The sequence below is a fragment of the Oncorhynchus mykiss genome, chromosome 22 (assembly GCF_057628025.1).
Source record: "Oncorhynchus mykiss isolate SJ-2025 chromosome 22, ASM5762802v1, whole genome shotgun sequence".
NCBI lineage: Eukaryota > Metazoa > Chordata > Actinopteri > Salmoniformes > Salmonidae > Oncorhynchus > Oncorhynchus mykiss.
This window is the reverse complement of record NC_143043.1, coordinates 47,871,703-47,896,942: the sequence shown is the minus strand read 5'-3', so window position 1 is coordinate 47,896,942 and position 25,240 is coordinate 47,871,703. Positions and strand designations below refer to the sequence as shown.

The following is a 25,240-nucleotide window of genomic DNA, read 5'->3' as shown; positions in this document are numbered from 1 at the left end:
TACACTACTGAAAGACTGAAGGATATCTTGGTACACTACAGAAAGACTGAAGGATATCTTGGTACACTACAGAAAGACTGAAGGATATCTTGGTACACTGCTGAAAGACATCTTGGTACACTACTGAAAGACTGAAGGATATCTTGGTACACTACAGAAAGACTGAAGGATATCTTGGTACACTACAGAAAGACTGAAGGATATATTGGTACACTACTGAAAGACTGAAGGATATCTTGGTACACTACTGAAAGACTGAAGGATAGGCTGCACACACAAACCCGAGAGCTCCTTCATTTCACAATATCCTCTCTCCATCGTCTCTTTTTCTCTGTGTGTCCTGAGGTGAACTCTGAACATTCCTTCCACCTCAGCTCTCTTAGTCACGGCTGAAAATGGATTGATCTACTTCCTCTGCTCCGGCTCCACACCACCACCCATGCCATATACACCCCACTTCAAGGTCTCCTGCAGCCAGCCTGAAGGGCATCTCTCCTGGGCAAGGAAACCCCCAGGGGGCTGCAGCCTGATCAGCTGAATCCCACCACTGTACAGAATGACGGCTGCTGCCTGTCTGAAAGAGAAAGACTGGCTATGAAGGCTGGTATCACCATGATATCACCATCCATGTTACTCTGTTTAATAGAATGGTTTCTTGTCTCAAACTAAAAACCCATTCCCCAGATTAGGCTGGGCAACCTAAGAGACAATGTAGATTTCTAAATCATTTTTTTGAGTTAAAAGTACATTTTATTTTACCACATAAACAACCGTAGCACACTCAGGTACATTATTCCTTTACAAGTTTGTTCAAATCTGTCTTTGGTCTGACATCCACTTAGGGTACTGTTAGAATAAACTGATCCTAGTGCACTTCTATTGTAGCCAGAGTTCAGCTGAGAACACTGACTTGTTGAGGCTGTTGTGGTGGCCTAACCTGTAGAACACTGACTTGTTGAGGCTGTTGGGGAGGCCTAACCTGTAGAACACTGACTTGTTGAGGCTGTTGGGGAGGCCTAACCTGTAGAACACTGACTTGTTGAGGCTGTTGGGGAGGCCTAACCTGTAGAACACTGACTTGTTGAGGCTGTTGTGGAGGCCTCCCTGTAGAACACTGACTTGTTTAGGCTGTTGTGGAGGCCTCCCTGTAGATGAGACAACTATAGAACATTGAGCCACTATGTTGTTGTGTAGTATGTTTGTTTTGGCTTTGTGCCACGCCTCCATTAGCTACACTGTTTTGTTCTTCTATCCTCATGGGGACATAAAATGTATTTCCATTTCAAATCATATTTTCCCTAACCAATAAACTTAACCCTAACCCTAAACCTAAACTGTAACCAAAAAACTAAACCTAACCACTAAACCCTTACCCTAATTCTAACCCCAATTGTAACCCTAAACCTAACCCCTAAGCTTAACATAACCTTTGTACTCAAGGGTACGTGGGAAATGTCCCCACAAGGGAGACTTTTCCTTGTTTTACTATCCTTGTAGGGACGTTTGGGAATTTTAGGTAGAAGAACAAACACACACACTTCTCCTATTGTTAGCTAGTAGAGACATACTAATCCCCCTACCTCACCGTTGGCCAAAAATAATGTTGACACCAGCAGAACTGGTAAGCACTCTCATAGTGAGCATTTTATCGCTTTCTGAAATAAATTAACAACTAGAGTTGCACATTTTGGGGAATATTCAGAGGTCAAAACTTTCCGTGGGAATTAACTGGAATATATGGGAATTAACGGAAATATGTACAAATTAATATGACCACCATTTAAATGTAGATGTTTTTGCATTGGATACATTTACCATATCATATGGAGACAGAAACATAAACCTTTACCTTATCATAAGTAGACATAATTGCAAATGATTAAATCCTTCCAATAAAAAAAATATTTTTTAGTTACGAAATTACATTTAATTAAATGAGTTGACTCTTCACATGGGATGATCTCACTGAACAACAAAAGAAAGGGAACATTGAATGATCCCCAATGATCCATCGCATCTCCCAAAAATGTTTTCAACATACATCTGTAAAATTACAGTCTAGAAACTAAAGCTTTGGTTGTCTTCCTCTCAGGCTTCCAAGTCTTCTCCCTGGACCTCCTCAATGTCCACCTCTTGAACATCAGACTCTGAGGCCTCATCGTCACTGTCACTTTCCAACCTTGTTGAGGATGTCTCGTTGACAGGCTCAAAAAGCCTCAATTTTGTCCAGATGACCACCAATTTTTCAACCCTTGTATTGGTCAGCCTGTTGCGTGCTTTGGAGTGTGTGTTCCCAAACAAGGACCAGTTGCGCTCTGAGGCAGCTGATGTTGGTGGGATTTGGAGGATGAAGGCAACAGGGGAAGCACCTCAGATCCACAAAGTCCCTTGGCTGATGAGATATGTTGGCACGACTGCCATATTGCATCTCCATCCCAAAGCCCTTGCTTGGAAGTGTACTTCGCCAGACTGCCAAGAACCTTGTCCTCATCCTGGCCAAGGTGGCGAGACACGGTAGTGATGACACCATAGGCCTTGTTGATCTCTGCACCAGACAGGATGATCTTGCCAGCATACTTGGGGTCCAACACGCTGCGGCGTGTATGGGCTTCAGGCAGAAGTTTTCACGCTTTTTAATGTATTTCAGAACTGCAGGTTCTTCCGCTTTGAGCAACAGTGAAGTGGGCAGGGAAGTACGGATTTCTTACATCTGCAAGCAGAGTCTGAACATCAGACATGATGGCCTCTCTCAATCCGTGCAATGGCTATTTCTATAGGTTTCAGGATTTTCAGGCTGCTTTACCACTCTCTCCGAAAATACATCATCCAGGAGAATCCTCTTGATGGGGCTGTCCATATTGGCAGACTGTGATATGGCCATTTCTTGGAGAGACTACTTCCCCTCCAAGAGACTGTCAAACATGACAACACCACCCCAACGGGTGTTGCTGGGCAGCTTCAATGTGGTGCTTTTATTCTTCTCACTTTGCTTGGTGAGGTAGATTGCTGCTATAACTTGATGATCCTTCACATACCTAACCATTTCCATTGTTTTCAGTGCCATGATGTCCTTGAGGAGCAGATTCAATGCATGAGCAGCACAGCCAATGGGTGTGATGTGAGGGTAGGACTCCTCCACTTTAGACCAAGCAGCCTTCATGTTTGCAGTATTGTCTGTCACCAGTGAAAATACCTTCTGTGGTCATTGATGACTGCCTTCAGCTCATCTGCAATGTAGAGACCGGTGTGGCTGTGCCCTCGTAGAATACTGGTTGAGGGGTGGAGATTATGTAGTTAATTATTCCTTGCCCACGAAAATTCGACCACATAGCAGAGATGATTGCAATACAGTCTGCTTTCTCTATGATTTGCTTGAGCTTCACTTGAACTCTGTTGAACTCTGCATCCAGAAAATTAGTAGGTAAAGCATGTCTGGTTGGAGGGGTGTATGCTGGGCGAAGAACATTCAGAAATCTCTTCCAATATACATTGTCTGTGAGCATCAGAGGTGAACCAGTTGCATACACAGCTCGAGCAAGACATTCATCAGCATTTATCTGACTACGTTCCTCCATTGAGACAGAAAAAAACTTCTGATTCCAGGAGGACCATGAGCTGTTGCTATTGATAAGGTGTCTGATTCATAATTTTGACCTCGCATAGAGATTAGAGGTCGACCGATTAATCAGAATGGGCGATTAATTAGGGCCGATTTCAAGTTTTCATAACAATCGGAAATCGGTATTGTTGGACACCGATTTTGCCGATTTTTTAAAAATTATTTATTTTTATCTTTATTTAACTAGGCAAGTCAGTTAAGAACACATTCTTATTTTCAATGACGGCCTAGGAACGTTGGTTTAACTGCCTCGTTCAGGGGCAGAACGACAGATTTTCACCTTGTCAGCTCGGCGCATCCAATCTTGCAACATTACAGTTAACTAGTCCAACGCAATAACGACCTGCTTCTCTCTCGTTGCACTCCACAAGGAGACTGACTGCCTGTTACGCGAATACAGTAAGCCAAGGTAAGTTGCTAGCTAGCATTAAACTTATCTTATAAAAAACAATCAATCATAATCACTAGTTAACTACACATGGTTGATGATAGTACTAGATATTATCTAGCGTGTCCTGCGTTGCATATAATCTGACTGAGCATAAAAGCATACAAATATCTAAGTATCTGACTGAGCGGTGTTAGGCAGAAGCAGGCGCGTAAACATGAATTCAAACAGCACTTTCGTGCGTTTTGCCAGCAGCTCTTCGTTGTGAGTCAAGCATTGAGCTGTTCATGACTTCAAGCCTATCAACTCCCGAGATGAGGCTGGTGTAACCGAAGTGAAATGGCTAGCTAGTTAGCGCACGCTAATAGCGTTTCAAACGTCACTCGCTCTGAGCCTTGGGGTGGTTGTTTCCCTTGCTCTGCATGGGTAACGCTGCTTTGGGGGTGGCTGTTTTAGTTGTGTTAATGGTTCGAGCCCAGGGAGGAGCGAGGAGAGGGGCAGAAGCTATACTGTTACACTGGCAATACTAAATTGCCCATAAGAACATCCAATAGTCAAAGGTTAATGAAATACAAATGGTATAGAGGGAAATAGTCCTATAATTCCTATAATAACTACAACCGAAAACTTCTTACCTGGGAATATTGAAGACTCATGTTAATAGGAACCACCAGCTTTCATATGTTCTCATGTTCTGAGCAAGGAACTTAAACGTTAGCTTTCTGACATTGCACATATTGCACATTCTTCTCCAACACTTTGTTTTTGCATTATTTAAACCAAATTAAACATGTTTCATTATTTATTTGAGGCTAAATTGATTTTATTGATGTATTATATTATGTTAAAATAAGTGTTCATTCAGTATTGTTGTAATTGTCATTACTACAAATATATATATATATTTAAATCGGCCGATTAAATCGGTATCGACTTTTTTGGTCCTCCAATAATCGGTATCGGCGTTGAAAAATCATAATCAGTCAACCTCTAATAGAGACAGAGGGACTTTTGTCAGAAGTTGCTTGTTGTGAGCGCTGAGGGAACTTTATGCACTTGGACAGATGATTCTGCATCTTTGTTGCATTCTTCACATATGATTTGGCACAGTATTTGCAAATGTACACAGCTTTTCCTTCTACATTAGCTGCAGTGAAATGTCTACACACATCAGATAGTGCCTGTGGCATTTTCCTGTAAAGATTATAAATTTTGTAAAAGAAACCCAAATACAACTCCATGTGCAGATAAATATTTAAGCAGTTAAACAACTCCTTTGTAATATAAAATGTTTAAAAATTAAACATGTATGGAAACAGGTGAATTAACACTCCTCAGTTAGCACGCTCAAGCAAGCTAAAACCCACATGGTGGCAAAATCTAACTAGCAGAAATTGTTAAGTTAAAAATGATTTAAATACACCTTGCTGTAGGCTACTATTTACTAGTTAACTTCTTGACGCACCCATCCCTTTATCGGGATCATTTTCATGAACACCCGCTGAATTGCAGCGCACCAAATTCAAATGAATTACTAAAAATATTTAATTTTCATGAAATCACAAGTGCAATATAGCAAAACAAAGCTTAGCTTGTTAATCCACCCGGCGTGTCAGATTTCAATACAGCTTCTCGGCGAAAGCATAACAAGCGTTTATGTAAGAACATCTCTCTCAGTAGACAAAATATTACAAACACTAGCAGCCAAGTAGATTGGTCACGAAAGTCAGAAAAGCAATAGATTAAAATCACTTACCTTTGATGATCTTCGGGTGTTTGCACTCACGAGACTCCCAGTTACACAATAAATGTTCCTTTTGTTCCATAAAGATTATTTTCATATCCAAAATAGCTCCATTTGTTTGCCGCGTTATGTTCAGAAATCCACAGGCTCGAGCGGTCACGACATCGCAGACAAAAATTCCAAATAGTATCCGTAATGTCAACAGAAACATGTCAAAGTTTTTTATAATCAATCCTCAGGTTGTTTTTAAAATATATAATCGATAATATATAAACCGGGACTGTCGCTTTTTCAATAGGAGAGGGAGAGACAATGGCTGCCCCACTCTGTTGCGCAAGCAAAACTCTACGAACACCCAGCTATCCACTGACGCGATGTTATCTTTCTTGCTCATTTTTCAAAATAAAAGCCTGAAACCATGTCTAAAGACTGTTGACACCTTGAGGAAGCCATAGGAAAATGAATCTGGTTGGTAATCCCTTTAAATTGAGGCAAGGCATCCAATCGAAACAGAGAGCTTTCAGGAAAAACAGCTCTTCCTGGTTTGATTTTCCTCAGGTTTTCGCCTGCAATATCAGTTCTGTTATACTCACAGACAATAATTTGACAGTTTTGGAAACTTTAGAGTGTTTTCTATTCTAATCTGAAAATTATATGCATATTCTAGTTTCTGGGCCTGAGAAATAGGCCGTTTCAAATGGGTACGTTTTTTAGCCAAAAAATGAAAATCTTGCCCGCTACACTCAAGAAGTTAACAAAAAATCATGTATGTCATATAAAATATATTCACCCCACCCAGTATTGTAATCAAAACTTACCAGAAAGCATGTAGTCCTTGGCTCAGACAGTGTAGTAGTGTGGGCTCAATAGCATCTCATTAGTAAGCAAGATCTTTAGAATCAGCTGTACAGTCGTAGCCAAAAGTTTTGAGAATGACACAAATATAAATTTTCACAACGTTTGCTGCTTCAGTGTCTTTAGATATTTTTGTCAGATGTCACTATGGAATACGGACGTATAATTACAAGCATTTCATAAGTGTCGAAGGCTTTTATTGACAATTACATCAACTTCTTATGGCTGGGGGCAGTATTGAGAAGCTTGGATGAATAAGGTGCCCAGAGTAAACTGCCTGCTACTCAGGCCCAGTTGCTAATATATGCATATGTTGGATAAATAGCGTGCCCAATTTCCACTTTCTGCTACTCATGCCAATAATATATGCATATTATTAGTAGATTTGGATAGAAAACACTCTGAAGTTTCTAAAACTGTTTGAATGATGTCTGTGAGTATAACAGAACACAAATGGCAGGCAAAACAAAAAGGAGGTATTTGGACATAAATTATGGACTTTATCGAACAAATCAAACATTTATTGTGGAACTGGGATTCCTGGGAGTGCGTTCTGATGAAGATCATCAAAGGTAAGTGAATATTTATAATGCTATTTCTGACTTCTTTTGACTCCACAGCATGGCGGATATCTGTATGGCTTGTTTTGTTGTCTGAGCGCAGTACTCAGATTATTGCATGGTGTGCTTTTTCGGTAAAGCTTTTTTGAAATCTGACACAGCGGTTGCATTAAGGAGAAGTTTGTCTAAAGTTCCATGCATAACTTGTATTTTCATCAACATTTATGATGAGTATTTCTGTAAATTGATGTGGCTCTCTGCAAAAATCACTGGATGTTTTGGAAACAAAACATTACTGAACGTAACGCTCCAATGTAAACCGAGATTTTCGGATATAAATATTAACTTTATCGAACAAAATATACATGTATTGTGTAACATGAAGTCCTATGAGTGTCATCTGATGAAGATCATCAAAGGTTAGTGATTAATTTTCTCTCTATTTCTGCTTTTTGTGACTCCTCTCTTTGGCTGGAAAAAGTGTTTTTCAGTGACTAGGTGAAGACCGAACATAATCGTTTGGTGTGCTTTCGTCTTTCGCCTTTTTGAATTCGGACACTGTGGTGGGAGTAACAACAAGTTTATCTTTAAAATGGTGTAAAATACTTCTAAGTTTGAGGAATTTTAATTATGAGATTTCTGTTGTTTTGAATTTGGCGCCAAAATATTGATGTTTTGTTCCCCGAGCAACTTAGTTATCACTTTTGCCTTATGGCAAGGTGCTCCATCATGCTGGAAAGGCATTGTTCGTCACCAAACTGTTCCTGAATGGTTGGAAGACGTTTCTCACGGAGGATGTGTTGGTACCATACTTCATTCGTGGCTTGTTCTTAGGCAAAATTGTGAGTGAGCCCACTCCCCTTGGCTGAGAAGCAACCCCACACATGAATGGTCTCAGGATGCTTTACTATTGGCATGACACAGGACTGATGGTAGCGCTCACCATGTCTTCTCCGGACAAGCTTTTTTCCGGATGCCCCAAACAATCGGAAAGGGGATTCATCAGAGAAAAATACTTTACCTCGGTCCTCAGAAGTCCAATCCCTGTACCTTTTGCAGAATATCAGTCCGTCCCTGATGTTTTTCCTGGAGAGAAGTGGCATCTTTGCTGCCCTTCTTGACACCAGGCCATCCTCCAAAAGTCTTCGCCTCACTGTGCGTGCAGATGCACTCACACCTGCCTGCTGCCATTCCTGAGCAAGCTCTGTACTGTTGGTGCCCCGATCCCGCAGCTGAACCAACTTTAAGAGACGGTCCTGGTGCTTGCTGGACTTTCTTGGGCGCCCTGAAGCCTTCTTCACAACAATTGAACCGCTCTCCTTGAAGTTCTTGATGATCCAATAAATGGTTGATTTAGGTGCAATCTTCCTGGCAGCAATATCCTTGCCTGTGAAGCCCTTTTTGTGCAAAGCAATGATGATGGCACGTGTTTCCTTGTAGGTAACCATGGTTGACAGAAGAAGAACAAGGATTCCAAGCACCACCCTCATTTTGAAGCTTCCAGTCTGTTATTCGAACTCAATCAGCATGACAGAGTGATCTCCAGCCTTGTCCTCGTCAACACTCACACCTGTGTTAACGAGAGAATCACTGACATGATGTTAGCTGGTCCTTTTGTGGCAGGGCTGAAATGCAGTGGAAATGTTTTTTGGGGATTCAGTTCATTTGCATGGCAAAGAGGAACTTTGCAATTAATTGCAATTCATCTGATCACTCTGATCACTCACATTCTGGAGGATATGCAAATTACCATCATACAAACTGAGGCAGCAGACTTTATGAAAATGTATATTTGTGTCATTCTCAAAACTTTTGGCCACGACTGTACATGTGATGTAAGAATACACTGTGCATGCAGACGATTGCAATTCCATTGAATTGGGGATAGTTTAAATAAAATATGCCACAATACCTGGAATTAATTGCCTTATGTGTATCCCACAAAAAAAGGTTCACTGTTATAAGCTAACTTTTTTGATGAATTTAAGCTAAATTCCCCAAATTCCGGGGCTTAACTTCCCATTAAAATTTCCGGAAGAATTCTTGAAAATTACTGGAAAGTTTCCGACCCTGTGCAACCCTATTAACAACTATAACACCATATACATAATTGCAATTGCCAAAACTTTCAAATGCAATATTATCTCAGAGAAGCTCAGAGGAGAAGCTCTGAGGAGAAGCTCAGAGGAGAGGTTCAGAGGAGAAGCTCAGACGAGAGGATCAGAGGAGAAGCTCAGACGAGAGGCTCAGAGGGGTTGTGTGTCTCTTTGTTAACAACAGCTGGTGCGCAATCTCTAATATTAACTAATACGTAATAATATTGGATGATAAATAACCTAGCAGTGGCAGCTATTGGTCTACTATAGGGCGAGACGGCTTGGTTGGTTTCTGGCTCATCTCTCACTCCATCCTCCCTGCTCCTTGTGTCACTCGCTCACTCACAGTAGCCTACACACACAGCACGCACGGCTCCTGCTAGAGCATCACCTCTATCTACGTCCTCTCCCTGGCGCTTTATCAGCTCTGGTTAATAAAGTAGATTAAAAATGAACTTTTCTGGTGCTTCTTTCACTCTGATCAGGTCTGGATCCGATCAGGTCTATACAGAACGGGACTAGTTGTCCTCTGGTCCGTTTGAGACGGGTCTCTATATTATGCATATCGGGTCCGGGTGGAAAAAGGCCGTGGTCCATTTCAGAACGTGAAGGCCTCTACTTTTCATGCTTACTAAATGTTTGCACTTTTGGTGACTTGACATACATTGCAAACTCTATGAATATGAACATAACGCATTATGCATTACCTTTATTGGAGGGTGATTCTTATGTTATTGCCAGCAGTAAGAGTTTAGTTAAATTTCAATTTACTGCCCTAAACTTGCCAGGCCCTAGACAGCGCCAAAAACAACTAATCAGAGTTTAACGGGTTAAATCTTAACCATCTGTAACTCTCTCACACTCATGTACAAACAAACACAAACACACATGCATACATACTACTTAAGCATGGACGCACCCACCAACACACACCTTCCCACAATCTTTCCCACAAGGACTTTAATGACCCTTAGGAAATAATTAAGCCATATTTTCACACAGTTGGCTCTGGGAGTAATCCCAACAAGATGTAGAAAAGTCTCAGATCTGTTAAACACTTTACATCAGCTACTGTGTCAGTTGTCCGTGTACTGTTCAATTGTATATTTTATAGGCCTAACAGAAAAAAAAAGTAATTTATATGGAAAGAATAGTTACCGGTACTAAAAATAAAATATCAGATACCTTTACTGTAATCCACATATTTGGTCTAACATGATTAGGCCTAAAACAACTTGGAAAATGCTTTAACTTACTGCACATACGTGGCCAGAAACTTCTGAAGGCATAGGCCTACCTGGGCTGATAGGTAGCCTAGTGGTTAAGAGTGTCTGGCCAGTGAACGAAAGGTTGCCAGTTTGAATCCCTGAGCTGACTAGGTAAAAAAAATAAAAATCAGCCTATGTGCCCTTGAGCAAAGGCACTTAACACGAATTGCTCCTGTAAGTCACTCTGGATAAGAGCATCTGTTAAATTACTCAAATGTGAATGTGCATAAGCAAGAAGAAAAATAGAAAGAGATAATTAAATGGACTGAACCATATTGGAATGCTATGATGGTGTCAGTCTCAATGTTTGTCATTGTAAATAAGAGTTTGTTCCCTAACTGACTTGCCTTGTTAAATAAAATAAATGGTGCCTTGGCTGTCCAGGAATCCTCAGGCCACATCTTCAGAAACACAGAGAAGTATTTCTGCACAGGCCTAAAGTTACTCTTTTTTCATTTGGGGATTTATACTGGGAAAGTTATATTTGAAAAAGCTGTATATGATTTCATTCCAGTGGTGGTCGGTGCCATTTAAGATGAGGTAGGACAATATATTTTTTTATAAGTGTAACAGTATAGACTTTACGTCCGTCCCCTCGCCCACGACCTGGGCGCGAACCAGGGACGCTCTGCACACGTCAACAGTCACCCTCGAAGCATCGTTACCCATCGCTCCACAAAAGCCACGGCCCTTGCAGAGCAAGGCGAACCACTACTTCAAGGTCTCAGAGCAAGTGACGTCACCGATTAAAACGCCACTAGTGCGCATCACCGCTAACTAGCTAGCCATTTCACATCGGCTACATAAGCATGGACTTATTTCTATTACAGCATATTGGATGACTGCCATTCATATTCCACTCAAACTAGCTAGCTGCATTCGCTAGCTAAGTAAGTGAAAGTGATTTTTTCGAAAAAAAAATATAAATACTACAAAATCTCTCGCTTGCTTCTTCTCCATTTTTGAAGAAATTAATTTGTTCAAAACTGTTTAACTATTGTCTTTCTCTCTTTTTGAGTCAACTCCTCACCACATTTTATACACTGCATTGCTGGTTAGCTGTAGCTTGTGCTTTCAGTACTAGATGAATTCTCTGATCCTTTGATTGGGTGGACAAAATGTCAGTTCATGCTGCAAGAGCTCTGATAGGTTGGAGGACATCCTCCGGAAGCTGTCATAATTACTGTGTAAATCTATAGAAGGGGGTGAGAACCATGAGCCTCCTAGGTTTTGTATTGAAGTCAATGTACCCAGAGGAGGACGGAAACTAGCTGTCCTCCTGCTACACCATGGTGCTACCCTACAGAATGCTGTTGAGGCTACTGTAGACCTTCATTGCAAAACAGTGTGTTTAATAAATGATTTGGTGATGTGAATATATTTAGCATAGTTTTATCTAAAAAGGATCACTTTTTGAACTTTTCACAATTTATTTGTATGAAATTCACTGAGGATGAGCCTCCACTGTTTCGCCTCCACTGTTTCACTCACAGGGACAACATAAGACACATGCAAGCGCACAAACTGTACACACACACACACACACACTGTACACACACACAGCTGTAACATTCCATCAACTCTAGGTTGTTTACATTGAACATACATTTTGTCTGGTTGCTTGACAAATCCTACATGTAGTGTAAAGAAAATGTATTTAGAATTAGAATGCATAAAAATAACTACATGAATATTGTTATAAACCGACGTGAACCTGGTAATATCAGGTTTTTTTATTTAGAAAAGTATATATTATAGTAAGCAAATACTTATTATGGTCTTATTAATTACAAATGCAAGTGACACATTCTCAATACTTTGTTGGAATCCTTAAAATGTTTGTGGAAAAAAAACGTAAAAGTAATAGCATAGATTACAACAAACCCAAAACCGTTGCATTACTTGAATTTCCTATAAGGGAAAACGTTTTCCTCAGCTATGCTATTAGTAATTCTTACTTAGTTGTGAAAAACTGCATTACAAAATATATGTTTCTTTCGTAACTAGGTTGTGCAATAAAGTGAAAAAAGTAGGAAAAGATGCAGAAGTGTGTTTTCATAATGAGAACCGTATCAGATTACAATAACATACCTCATGCCAGCAATCCCCCGCGCGCCCCGCCCTCCTGTAAGCATCGCGTGAGAGTGCAGCAGACTCTCAAACTTGATTGTGATTAATGCAAGAGTACTTACTATTCCATGCCAGACATAAACTATACACGAAGAGAGATTCTTAAGGTGACCGGGATAAAGACAAACGGGAGGCACGAGAACTTCTGGTCAGGCACAAATGTACAGTTGTGTACAACACATCAATACTGCACACATGCTCTTACGAGCCGTGCATGCGTACAATGAGACTTTGTCCTCTGTGCAGAAAGAAACCCAGTTACCCCAGAAGAAAGCAGGAAAAACAAACTAGCAATAAATCAAAACCAATAACAATTTATGAAGAAAATAATCCAACAACACGAAGTGAATGATTGGTTTTAGATGCCTTACGTAAAGGATCAAATAGGCTAGGCTTATGTATAGGCTAGGCTTATGTATAGCCAAGAATGCTCAACTCCATGATACGCGATGGGACTCGATATGCAGCACATTATCAAATCAAGCGCCATTCTGTATCCAGCTCATGCTAGACTTAAATCGAACTTCCCAAAACATTTATTGTCAGGTCAAACAGGTTTAAATTACATTCTTACGTTTTTTGAACGGGCTTCTTCCGCTTCTTGACAGCATAGACTCCAGTGTTACTCAACATGTTGACGCTTCTGCTGTATTAGTTGGTACAAAATGTTCAAAAACACGAACACAATAACATCCACTGTCTTCCTCAGAGACCGTTCTCAAATTAACAAGGGAAGTTAATATCCAGACATGCGTGAATCCCTTCAAATAGAGCGGTCTCTCCGTAACGCAGATCCCCCGCGACGTTAACTTGACAGACCCAAGCGGTCAAAGTCACTGGCAAAGTCGACCGTAATAGACTTGCGGCGTAAATCCAGAAGTGTTTGGGGGATGAAGCAAGTTTCGGAAAGTTCCCCCGATCAACAGAGTAAATCATATGTGCGTGATCACAGCAAATTTCCCTTCCTGTTCTTTTTGTTCATGAGAAGTCTCTCTAGAGACCCTCAAACAAACCACAAAATAGTTATTCTAAAGGGGTAGATTTTACTGTATACAACCCAACGCTCGGAACAGTTTCGGAACTGCTCTCTTGCAGCAGGTAAAATGTGTCTATCGTTCCTGGCATGGGGCGTTTTCAGGAAATCCGATAACCTATGAGCTGTTTTTTTTTAACCCTACCAGTCCCGAGTCCCAGCGTTTCATACATCTGATTTTCATTTGTCTGCATCTCCAGCAGCCCATGTAATTAGCCTCACAATTAAGTGTTTTGCAATTTTATTTTCAGGACAACCAGAGCTACAAGTAGAACACCAAACTATTTGTCATAAACATTTGCACTCAAATGTCAATAACAAAAAAAAGTCCAGAAAATAAACAACAAACAAATTATAAATGCAAGTACAGAAATTGTTTGCTCGGTGGGGAACAAAACTAGTCAGTGACAACCTTGTGGAGTTTGGGGTTTGTGACAGCAACTACAGTATGTGAGTTTATTACAGTATTATAGACACTATCTAAATGTTTAAAAACATGTTTATTTTACCAGGTAAGTTGGTTGTGGTTGGTAAATGTTTTTCCTATGACCTTCTAACAACTATTTTGTAGCGTGTGAGCATCATAGAGCAAAACATGATAGCTTTTAGTAATTTGTAGCTCAAAGCATTCTGACACTAGACAATTTTGGTTTAAGACCTGGCCCGGGCCCCTTCGGGTCTGCCTTTATTTCACAAACGTCGCTGCTCTGTCTTCTAAGCCATTTCAGTAGGAGTTACTGTATCCAGGAGTTGGTGTATCGAGGTGCTCCAGCAGCATAATCATGGGTGACATGTCTGGCTAGGGGTAACCCCAGCTTAGCTAGTCGAGTTCGTGCAGATGTTTTTGGTGGATCTGTGCCTGTATTTGTGAAATACAACTATTAATAGTTTACTAGTATAGTATAAACAGTAATAACATAATAATAGCAATAACAGTAATAACATACCTACTGAATCACAATACATTCGTTTCTGACTAGTGGGGTATTGATGGTGGGCTGAGGTATGCAACAGGATCAGCATCAGGTTGGTGCAAGCCTGACGTACAGGCTGGAGAGTGAGAAAGATTGATAAAAAGTTCAACTTAGCCCATTCAAAATCCTAATGGATGTCTATATGTTGACTAGAAAACCCTGTTACACTTCCTCATAGTGTGCCCGTAATTCGGACAGTGAACGCCATTCACCTCCTGCTCTATCAGTAAAAGTAGGCTACTATTGCCTTGCACAAACAAAAGACGAACAGACATTGCTCACGATCTCATAGCTACACTCGTGATCTACCACACAGGGTCATGATTGAGAGGTAATTGAGTGGGGCTCTACCTGCATGTATAGAGTATCTTCCATGTCTGTCAATGGGAGAGGATACATTCTGCCCTAGGGACATGTAAATTGTTTCCCTAACAACTAAACAAATGGTGATGGGAGTGAAAAAAAATAGGGCGAGAATTTGTGGTTGTGCCAAACGTCACGACGTTCCAACAGTCACCTGCTTTTCAGGTCTGGCTTCTCTTTTACCAGTGCAAGCCCATTACCTGTTACCTGGATTCAAGCTGTCATTACAAAACATCACAGGGTGGTGGGAAACGACTGTATTAAACACAACCGTGAGAGTTGTAGACGAGTGAGTGTTTTTGTCAAATTGTATTTTTCCAACATTTAATCTTATGTCAAACTCCTGTTGCCATAATGCTGCAGGCAGGCCAAGCATCTCTCTCTCTGCTCTGCACTGTGGCCAGCCAGCTTGCCTCACATTTCAGCAGAAGTCCAGTAGTAATGGAGGCAGATTAACAATTCAGACAGAGTTCTATTCAGACTGTGGGAGCTGAGCAACATGGTTGCTGTCCTCGCCACAGAATTCTGACCGTGGTGGTGGAAAGAGAACCAGCATGCAGCTGTTCCCATGGACTTAATTCATTATGCTCGTTTGCTTATGCTGCCACGCTACATTCCTGCGTGACAGCCACTGGTGCAGGGCAATCACCACCGTGGCAAAGATGTATTTTTTAGACAGATTCGGTCTGAAGCGAAGCTACATGGCTGGCTGACTGAGTTTTTGTGGACATGCAGACAACCTCAATCACTATATTTTATTACGGCTCTCCCACTCCACTGGTGCTCTCCCACTCGGCTGCTGCTCTCCCACTCGGCTGCTGCTCTCCCACTCCACTGCTGCTCTCCCACTCGGCTGCTGCTCTCCCACTCCACTGCTGCTCTCCCACTCGGCTGCTGCTCTCCCACTCCACTGTTCTCTGTTACTGACAGTATGTTGGATATACAGTTCAGTATGTTTGATATACAGTTCAGTATGTTTGATGTACAGTTCAGTATGTTTGATGTTCAGTATGTTTGATGTTCAGTATGTTTGATATACAGTTCAGTATGTTTGATGTACAGTACAGATATTATTTTCAATTTTTTATTTAACCAGGCAAATCAGTTAGGAACAAATTCGTATTTACAATGATGGCCTACCCCGGCCAAACCCTAACCAGGACGACGCTGGGACAATTGTGCGCCACCCTATGGGACTCCCAATCACGGCTGGTTGTGATACAGCCTGGAATCAAACCAGGGTCTGTAGTAATGCCTCTTGCACTGAGATGTAGTGCCTTAGACCGCTGCGCCACTGGGGAGCCCCAGATATATATTATCCATATTATTTTAAGCACAGCAATGTTAAGTGCTGTATCTTGTAGTGAACAACGGGATGCTACTTTACGAGGTTAATTTAAGTATGACTTGGAAGCTTGTTTTTTTCACAGGGGCGCAGGCTTCAACCACATGCATTACATCCAGGGCTGATAAACTTGTTCTTCCAATTGCATACTGGTTTGAGTCTCATGAAGGCCTACAACTGGAATTGAATAGTAAAGGAAATGCCTGGAATGCACGATGCATAAATGTACAGTACCGTGCTGCTGATATAGAAATCTTTACTCCAGCCTCTGTGTTCAATGCAGACTCTGTGCAATGCAGACTCGTATGGAACCCTAGTCTATACACACTGGGGGAAGCGGGAGAGAAAACATGATGCTAGCTATTCCTGTGTAACGGTTGTCATATGGAGGAGACAAAGGCGCAGCGTGCTAAGCCTACATACTTATTTAATTAAATAAATAACACTGAACAAGCTATACAAAACAACAAACTGTGACGCTAATATCGCTAGTGTAGACAGGCAACTAAACATAGAATAAGAACCCACAAGATACCCAAGGAAAATGGCTACCTAAATATGGTCCCCAATTAGAGACAACGATAAACAGCTGCCTCTGATTGAGAACCAATCGAGGCAACCATAGACATATAAACACCTAGACTTACAAAAAACCCTAGACATACAAAAAACCCTAGACAATACAAAAACGAAACAAACCACCCTCGTCACACCCTGACCTAACCAACATAATAAAGAAAACAAAGATAACTAAGGTCAGGGTGACATCCTGTGGGAAGACAGTAGCATGTGAAGGCTGCACATGCATTATGATAACACCTCAACTTGTGACTCAGTCTCAATATAGACTGTAAAACTGCTACTCCATTACCATCAGGTCATATAATGTGTCCAGGGAGTGTCATGGTTTCTGCCCATTTGGACTGCAACGGGCGAGCTGTAAATGGTGATGTTAATAGCTAATTATGGCAATCGCTTCTGTGTGTTCTGAGTTGGGGAGAAACCACAATGTCTGTCATGCAGGGAAGAGAGGACCATAATTGTTGTCCCATTTTTTGTGGTCTTTTCCCCGCCCCTCGGTGTTCACATCTTCCTCTGCTCTCTGGAGAAGAAACAGATTGTGGGGTCAACTACCAGCTCTACCTTCTCCTCTCGCATGAAATCTTTGATTTAGAACAAAAAATGTTCTATACTGAAAAACTATCAAATATACTATGTCTGTTTCATTAAACAGAAGCAAATGTACTGTATCTTTTTCCTATTATAGGTCAGCAATATAAATAGTATGAAATGAAAGCATGCAGATTGATTACACAGATCAGATAAAAACAGCTATGCAATATTTGGCAAATGAATATAAATCACTTCCATGAAGTATCTATTTTCAGTGAAGTACCGGGTTGAATGCTAAAAACCTACTTTTGTTGCCATGGATGTCCAGTTGTTTAATGATAAACAAAGCAGGCAAATTGCCTCCCTATTGGCACTGTAAAATCCACTGAGCTGCAGAAAAGTGAAATAAAACCTGCCATAAACTAGAGGAAATTCGTCAGAGATGCGTTGCCAAATGCCACAACTGGCCTCACAGGGTTTGAGCCGTGATACCTGAATATTGTTGTTTTACTGCGCTGGACTTTATTCACTAATTACCCTGGTTCCTGTAGATAAGTGAGTGTGTGTGTGTGTGTGTCTGTGTGTGTGTGTCTCAAGACGCATGTGTGTGTGGATGAATGGGGTGTGGTTGTGTGACCTTGGGTGCACTTACATGTGTCTATGTAGGGTTGTGGGTATTGATGAGCTTGGTGGATGGGTGTTTCTATGCTCTGTGTGTGTCTTACATGTATGTGCATGTGCAGCCTATCTTTAAACGGAAGCACAAATTGCACACTAGATGTTTTGAAGATCGCCCCTTTTGCATTGGCCTCAGCAACTGTCAGCCAGCATCTATGTTACTTTACTTTCAGTCCATCTTCATTCACAGCTTTCTGTGAACTATCTTTCATAAAGCGAGGCCTAAACCAATATTAGTCTTCAATCTCTGTAAGATGTGATGAGGTTTGCCAACTATGTAATACGTGATGAGGTATGTAATCTCTGTAATACGTGATGTGGTTTGAAATGTCTGTAATACATGATTAGGTGTCTCTTGGTTACTGGAGGGTCCTTTACTTTAGTTTTTCCAAACCTTTTCTAACCAAGTCTTGGCAAGTAGTCACATACGTTGACCTTTTTTCTCTTGGTGCATTCTTTTTCCAGAAATTAAGTGAGAAATATTAGCTTGAAGTCGGAGGAATGAAATATAGAAGATTGAGGCTGACAGTAGGCCATGTTCAACATTCATGGTCTCCAGGACAACAGGGGAAACGGACGCCAAGTCATGACCTTGAGCTGACAGAAAGGAAGTGTAATGGACCAGGGAGCTACAGGTGTTACTCCAAAGCAATAAGAGAGCTTTTGTATTCAAGGCTACAATTACTTATATCAAATGTTTATTTGTCACATGCACCGAATACAACAGGTGTAGAGTAGACCTTACAGTGAAATGCTTACTTACAAGCCCTTAACCAACAATGCTTTAAGAAGTAAAAAAAAAAATATATATAAAAAAAGTTAAGTTAAACATAGATAAGTACATTTTTTTTTCTTCTCCCTGGCAGATATGTTCTGTCCAGGATAAGATGCGATGACAGTAAACTTACAATGGATTCGAAACGAATTTGGACCCCTTGACTTTTTCCACATTTTGATTTACGTTACACCCTTATTCTAAAATGGATTAAATAAATGTTTTCCCTCTTCAATCTACACACAATAGCTCATAATGACAATGAGAAAACAGTTTTTTAGACATTTTTGCAAATGTATTAAACATTTTTACATAAGTATTCAGACCCTTTGCTATTAGACTCAAAATTGAGCTCAGGTGCATTCTGTTTCCATTGATCGTCCTTGAGATGTTTCTACAACTTGATTGGAGTCAACCTGTGGTAAATTCAATTGATTGGACATGATATGGAAAAGCACACACCTGTCTATATTAGGTCCCACAGTTGACAGTGCATGTCAGAGCAAAAACCAAGCCATGAGGTCGAAGGAATTGTCTGTAGAGCTCCGAGACAGGATTGTGTCGTCGCACAGATCTGGGGAAAGGTACCAAAACATTTCTGCAGCATTGGAGGTCCCCAAGAACAAAGTGGCCTCCATCATTCTTAAATGGAATAAGTTTTAACCACCAAGACTCTTCATAGAGCTGTCCGCCCGGGCAAACTGAGCAATCGAGGGAGAAGGGCTTTGGTCAGGGAGGTGACCAAGAACCGATGGTCACTCTGGCAGAGCTCCAGAGTTCCTCTGTGGAGATGGAAGAACCTTCCAGAAGGACGACCATCTCTGCAGCACACCACCAATGAGGCCTTTATGGTAGAGTGCACCTCATCAGTAAAAGTCACATGACACATGACCGCTTGGAGTTTGCCAAAAGGCACCTAAAGAAACAAGACTCTCTGGTCTGATGAAACTAAGATTGAACTCTTTGGCCTGAATGCCAATTATCGCATCTGGAGGAAACCTGGCACCATCCCTAAGGTGAAGCATGGCAGCATCATGCTGTGGGGATGTTTTTCAGTGGCATGGACTGGGAGACTAGTCAGGATCGAGGGAAAGATGAACGGAGAAAAGTACAGAGAGATCCTTGATGAAAACCTGCTCCAGAGCGCTCAGGACTTAAGACTTAGGTGAAGGTTCACCATTCCAACAGGACAACAACACTAAGCACACAGACAAGACAATGCAGGAGTGGCTTTGGGACAAGTCTCTGAATGTCCTTTAGTGGCCCAGCCAGAGCCCGGACTTTAACCCAATCGAAATTCTCTGGAGAGAGCTGAAAATAGCTGTATAGCGACGCTCCCCATCCAATCTGACGTAGCTTGAGAAGATCTGCCTGCAGAGAAGAATGGGAGAAACTCCCCAAATTTTAGGTGTGCCAAGCTTGCAGCCTCATACCCCAAAAGACTTGTGGTTTTAATCGCTGCCAAAGGTGCTCCAACAAAGTAATGAGTGAAGTGTCTGAATACTTATGTAAATGTGATATTTCCTTCTTTTTTGATACATTTGTAAAGAAATTCTGTGTAGATTGATGAGGGTAAAACACAATTTAATCCATCTTAGAATAAGTCTGTAAAGTAACAGCATTTTGAGAAAAAAAATCAAGGGGGTTGAATATTTTCAGAATGCACTGTCCGTTTTTCAAATACGCCTAACTAATTGTCCCCAATTTTATATAGCCTACCGCAGCCTAATGTATCCAGTACAGTAGGTATTTTAAGCTACCGTGGCAGCATAATAGCCTACAGGGTCAGTTGGATCCATCTACTGGATTAAGAGTAGACCCTGTGTTGAAATCAACTCTTCAAGGAGCAGGAGAACAAACAGTATTACAATGTAGATGGATATACTTAAAGTAACTGTCCACAGTGTCCATAGCTGCAGCAAGTAGGGGTGCTGTGGGTGCTGCAGCACCCTCTGAAAAATCGGAATAATAAAATAAATTAAATCACAAAAGTAAGTATTAGGCCTTTGCCAGTCCTGTATTAGCGGATCAATAAAGCAGTCTGTATCTCGGGCAACAACAAAAAAATAGTCTATGACAGTGTCCAGTGAACATCGGACTATTTAAAGTGAATATTCTGTTAAAGCTGCAATATGTAACTTCTTGGGCGACCTGACCAAATTCACATAGAAATTAGTGTTACAGATCTGTCAGTCTCATTGAAATCAAGTCTAAGAAGTGTCTGATCTGTTCTTTGTGCTCTATTTCTATGCTTCCTGTTATTCATTTTAGTGTTTGCGTCTTCTCTACTTTCAGTTTTGTACACCAGCTTCAAACAGCTTGAAAATACAATATTATTGGTTATGGAAAATATATTTCACAGCAGTTTAGATGGTACAATGATTCTCTACAAAACTATTAGAATTTTTAACACCAGAAAATGGTTGGAGCGATTTCGGGCATAGTGCAGTTTCAACTCATACCAAAATAACGTTGTTGACTCATCCTATACTGGTATTTGTGGTCAAAACATAAATTAGCGGGGGGGGGGGGGGGGGGGGGGGGGGAGCACTTTAAAAAACCCCGCCATCTGTGGAATGAGTTTAACACCCCTGGTTTGTTTAGAGCAGGCGAAAGTAATTAGTGTCTATGGATGGTGTAATTTTGATCACATCTGCTGAAGTGTCAATTCTGTTCGTTTGAAGTACTGTTGTACTTATAGACCAACAGCAGTGGTGTAAAGTACTTAAGTAAAAACATTTTAAAGTACTACTTAAAACCTCTTTGGGATAAGGGGCAGCATTTTCACTTTTGGATTAATAGCGTGCCCGATTTCAATTTCCTGCTACTCATGCCAAGAATATATGCATGTTATTAGTAGATTTGGATAGAAAACACTCTGAAGTTTCTAAAACTGTTTGAATCATGTCTGTGAGTATAACAGAACTTATGTAGCAGGTAAAACCCTGAGGACTAACCATTCAGATTTTTTTATTTTTTATGTCACTGTCTATTCAATGAGTTTTCATTGGGAAACGAGATTTCTAAGGCACTTGTTTGCAGTTCCTACCACTTCCACTGGATGTCACCAGTCTTTGGAAATTGGTTGATGTTATTCCTTTGTGTAATGAAGAAGTACGGCCGTCTTGAATTTGTGTCATTTGAAGTGTACTTTTTGAGAAGGCTCTTGACTGGAAAAGTAGCGTGAGTTTGTTGACTTCCTTTGTTGAATACAGATTGTCCCGTCTACAATTTGATCGATTATTAACGTTTAAAAATACCTAAAGTTGTATTACAAAAGTAGTTTGAAATGTTTTGGCAAATTTTACAGGTAACTTTTGAGACATTTTATAGTGACGTTGCACAAATTGGAAGCTGTTTTTTTCTGGATCAAACCCGCCAAATAAATGGACATTTTGGATATATATCGACGGAATTAATCGAACAAAAGGACCATTTGTGATGTTTATGGGACATATTGGAGTGCCAACAAAAGAAGCTCATCAAAGGTAAGGCATGATTTATATTTTATTTCTACGTTTTGTGTGGTGTCTGTAGGGTTGAAATATGCTACTCTCTCTTTGTTTACTGTTGTGCTATCATCAGATAATAGCTTCTTATGCTTTCGCCGAAAAGCCTTTTTGAAATCTGACCTGGATTCACAACGAGTGTAGCTTTAATTTGGTATCTTACATGTGTGATTTAATGAAAGTTTGAATTTTATAGTATTTTATTTGAATTTGGCGCCCTGCATTTTCCCTGGCATTTGGCCAGGTGGGACATTTGTGTCCCGTCTATCCCAGAGTTAAGTAGTTTTGGGGGGTATCTGTACGTCACTATTTATATTGTGGACAATTTTTCCTTTTACTTCACTACATTCCTAAAGAAAATATGGTACTTTTTTACTCCATACATTTTCCCTGACACCCAAAATGACTCATTACATTTGTAATGCTTAGCAGGACAGGAAAATGTTCCAATTCATGCACTTATCAAGCGAACATCCCTGGTCATCCTAACTGCCTCTGATCTGGCGGACTCACAAAACACAAATGACTTCATTTGTAAATTATGTCTGAGCATTGGTGTGCCCCTGGCTTTCCGTAATTAAAAATATATAATATAAGGAATTTTAAATTATTCATACTTTTACTTTTGATTCTTAAGTATATTTTAACAATTACATTTACTTTTGAGACTTAAGTATATTTAAAACCAAATACTTTCAGACTTTTACTCAAGTAGTACTGTATGGGGTGACATTCACTTTTACTTGAGCCATTTTCTATTAAGGTATCTTTACTTTTACTCAAGTATGACAATGGCTACTTTTTCCACCGCTGACCAACAGCATAACCTTGGTGTGTGCATTGTTGAAGTTAGAAAAAAGCTCTTAGCACTTAGCAGACATTTCACTTGTCAATTCGCCGTAGTATTCAACTTACGATGTCGGAAAACATGTCAGCAGAGGTGGAGCGATCAGAAAGATCAGATGGCAAGCTTGTGAAGATGGAGATTGACTACAGTTCAACTGTAGATACACGTCTATCGGAGTGTGCCAAAATGGCAAAAGAAGGTAGGCTGCAGGAGGCCGTTGAAAGCCTCTTGTCGCTGGAGATACAAACAAGAACGGCGTTTATCCTGGAGCAAATGAGACTGTGCATCGCTGTCAAGGACTACATCTGCTCCCAGATCATCAGCAAGAAGATCAACACCAAGTTCTTTACAGAGGATGGCACCGAGGAGTCTAAGCTGAAGTATTACAATCTGATGATCCAAGTAGACCCGGACGAGGGATCCTACTTGTCCATGTGCAAACACTACTGTGCCATCTATGATACCCCCTGCATTCTGGAGGATAGCTCCAAATGGCAACAGGCCCTGAAAAGTGTTGTTCTGTATGTGATACTGGCTCCCTACGACAACGAGCAGTTAGACCTGGTGCACAGAATCAACGAAGACAATAAATTGGAAGAAATACCCAAATACAAGGACCTCCTGAAGCAGTTCACCACCATGGAGCTAATGCGTTGGGCCTCCCTGGTGGAGGATTATGGGGAGGAGCTGAGGGAGGGCAGCACGGCCACCGACGTATTCAACTTCTCAGAGGAGGGCGAGAAGAGGTGGAAGGACCTCAAGAATAGAGTGGTGGAGCACAATATAAGAATTATGGCCAAATATTACACAAGAATCACAATGAAGAGGATGGCTGGCCTCCTGGACCTCTCCAACCTGGTGGTGAACAAGACCATCTACGCCAAGGTGGACAGGCTAGCCGGCATCATCAACTTCCAGAGGCCGAAGGACCCCAACGGACCTGCCCAACGACTGGTCCCACAAACTGAACTCCCTCATGTCCCTGGTCAACAAAACCACACATCTCATCGCCAAAGAGAAGATGATACACAACCTGCAGTGATGAGGACCGAGTGCATTGTTTTCATAAAAAAATCAAATGTTCTTCTGAATTTATATTGATGAATGAACCATTTACAATAAACAAGTCTTACATGTTCTTATATGTTGTTACTATCTCTTGTCCCACTGATGTAATGTAAATTACATTGTTTAGAGTGGTCTCCCAATTGTATCTACTACAACAATCTGTACTTTGTTCTAGAACCTAGACCACAGAGGGGCATACACTGTTAATGTTCTCTCCTGTTCCAACTCTCTTTTTCATGTAACCGTCATAAGGGATTTAGTGTTAGAGCATTTGCGTGCAACTTGCTGTATTAAAACATTTACTGTAAAAAAAAGAGAGAAAAGAGACAGTAGCTTCTTCTTCTTTGGTATCATGGTGTTCGCACGTTTTGTTTGTCCATGCCGCCACCTACTGGTAGTGTGTTCGATCACGTTAGATTTGTGATACAAAAATAAAAAGGAAGGGGGAAAAATAAGAAATTGCACCACCAACCAACCCTACACCTATATAACACGATTTCATCAAAATAAAAAAATCTCAAAAACATCTTATAACTCTTCTGCGGTAAAATATCATACACCCATACTTCTCAGCTGCCACCTACGTTCATTAAAAACCCACTACAGACTACACCATTCCACTACTTTGATCCTATCTGCTCCTGCACCATGTCAACGGCCGGGGAGGACGGGATACCACCCGTTAACACACCCTGTAACTCTTCTAAACGAGACAGTAAGTAGATCATGTTGAACATTTGAAATTCCTCTTTTTCTTTCAGGCAATTCAATTGCACACTATTGATGACGTCAATATTAAGCGACTACGGGCAAGACCCCCTCCCCCACTATTGAAAACGGCAATATTAAGCGACCACGGGCAAGACCACCCCCCC

General features: G+C 40.9%; 1 protein-coding gene, 1 long non-coding RNA gene and 1 pseudogene across 3 annotated transcripts in view; 2 read left to right on the top strand and 1 right to left on the bottom strand.

Moving 5' to 3' along the window:
• Positions 1-13,823, bottom strand: part of LOC110502156 (aryl hydrocarbon receptor) — a 75,653-nt gene extending 61,830 nt beyond the window's left edge. Inside the window, exon 1 of the mRNA XM_036959345.2 lies at positions 13,235-13,823. Coding sequence (XP_036815240.2) covers positions 13,235-13,293 — 59 coding nt within the window. The 5' untranslated portion in view covers positions 13,294-13,823. The remainder of the gene's footprint in view (positions 1-13,234) is intronic.
• The window catches only part of LOC149972874 (uncharacterized), a 390,242-nt gene that overhangs the window by 110,266 nt on the left and 254,736 nt on the right, over positions 1-25,240 (top strand). The gene's annotated exons all lie outside the window — the stretch shown is intronic.
• Positions 23,367-24,347, top strand: LOC110502155 (26S proteasome non-ATPase regulatory subunit 12 pseudogene; annotated as a pseudogene).